Raw genomic sequence first — 1,641 nt, forward strand, 5'->3', positions numbered from 1 at the left:
TGTGATCAAACCCATTTATAAAACTTGGGTGAGGTGGGTTCTCCGTATAAGTGAGTGCTGCCTCCCTCCTTCCTGGTGGTCAGAAGTCTGGACAGGAACAGCCTGTCCCTTGGGGTGAGGGAGGTGACGGCTTCTGATGCATCAGACCGGGGTTTTAGGCCTGGGCCTCGCCTGTTCGGTTTGCCCTTGAAGGAGGGGCGGGGGGGGCAAGGACGCCACACCCTCTAACCCACTCTATGGTCCTGACAAGACCGCGGCGCCCGGCCCGCCCTCCGGGCCCAGTGTGCGGGCCATAGGCAGCCGGCCAGCAGGCAGCTTCCTGAGGACGGGCCTGGGCTGGTGTGCGCGGGCCCCGCGAAGAATGTGAAAAGGTAAGAGAGTTTTCTTCTCTCCGCCTCACCCCACCCCACCCGGAAACCCCCACCCCGCGTCGGGGCTCCGAGAGCAGGTGAACAGATGGACGGCACTGCGGGCTCGCAGCGGATTCGGCGGCCTGCGGGGCCAGCGTGGTTCTGCGTCTACACCTCGTCCACCTCGTGGAGCGTGTAGTCCAGGATGGTGTTGGGGCCCTGGAACTTGAAATACCCGTGGAATTTCTTGTTCTGAAGCAGGAGGGGAAACCAGTAGCTGTCATCGGGCCACATGTCACCAAAGGGGATCCGGTCCAGCTGGAACCACCGGGGCCGCATTTCTGTGGTGGTGCAAAGGGGGACACGGTGTTCAGCCGGGGGCTAAACTGACTTTTGGTGAGAAACTGCCAGGCGGTGTCGTGTGAGGAGCTCGACAGGCTCCTAGTTCAACCCTCGGGCCGTGTCCTGGTGTCACTCCGCACAAGAGGGAGGAGGAACGAGGCTGACGCGAGGGGCTGGCGCAGCGCCTGCCCCGGGAGACGGAGGGAAGGGAGAAGGGGAGGCCCGGAGACTCACCGTCGCTCTCTGCGGGCGTCCCCCGGACACTGTCTGTGCGGAAGATGTGCACGTCCATCAGTTCCGGCTCGCCCACGAACTCGAACACGATCCGGCCCACCTTGTGGAGTGTGTCCGCGGTCAGACCGCACTCCTCCTGCAGCTCCCTGCGGGCAAAGCGGGCGACGGTCACAGCAAGGCGCCGGGCAGGGGCACGCCCGCCTGTGGGCCAAGGGAGCCATAGTTGCAGGCACCCGGGCCCGCGTGAGCAGGAACTTGGTTATCTGGGGGCCTGTTCAGCGAAGCTGATTCTGTTCAGTCTGGTTCAGGGCGCACAGGCCGACCGGTGAGACACCTTGCGAGCCACGGCACAGCCCAGGCCCGGCCGAGCTCACCTGTTCGGGGGTCGCGGGCGAGCTGGGAACCTCCCACCCGGTCCTTCAGCTCCAGCTCTCTCCGGGGGGGGGGGGGGGGGCAGCAGCCACGTGAGTACCGCTTTGTGGGCCGTGGGAACCCGGGCCCTGAACCGGGAGCCGACAGCTGTACACGGCCTCCTTCGCGAGGGCCTGCCTCGAACGTCTGTTCCACCGAGGAGACGCCCCCAACCCTCCGGCCAGCTTCCCTGCAGCCGCCCGGGGGTGGGGGGGAGGTGGGGGGAACAGGAGCCTGGGGCCCGTCTGGCTGCGTCGTCTCCTCCTGCCCCCCCCCCCCCCCCCCCCCCCCCCCCCCCCCCCCC

The 1,641-nt window shown here is 66.8% G+C and overlaps 1 protein-coding gene across 1 annotated transcript in view; it reads right to left on the bottom strand.

Moving 5' to 3' along the window:
• Positions 1–1,641, bottom strand: part of NUDT1 (nudix hydrolase 1) — a 9,647-nt gene continuing 8,006 nt past the window's right edge. The window contains exons 3-4 of the mRNA XM_049638993.1: positions 927–1,072; positions 1–691 (exon numbers count right to left, since the gene is read on the bottom strand). Coding sequence (XP_049494950.1) covers positions 519–691; positions 927–1,072 — 319 coding nt within the window. The 3' untranslated portion in view covers positions 1–518. The remainder of the gene's footprint in view (positions 692–926; positions 1,073–1,641) is intronic.

This window comes from Panthera uncia, chromosome E3 (assembly GCF_023721935.1).
Source record: "Panthera uncia isolate 11264 chromosome E3, Puncia_PCG_1.0, whole genome shotgun sequence".
In the NCBI taxonomy this organism is placed as follows: Eukaryota; Metazoa; Chordata; class Mammalia; order Carnivora; family Felidae; genus Panthera; species Panthera uncia.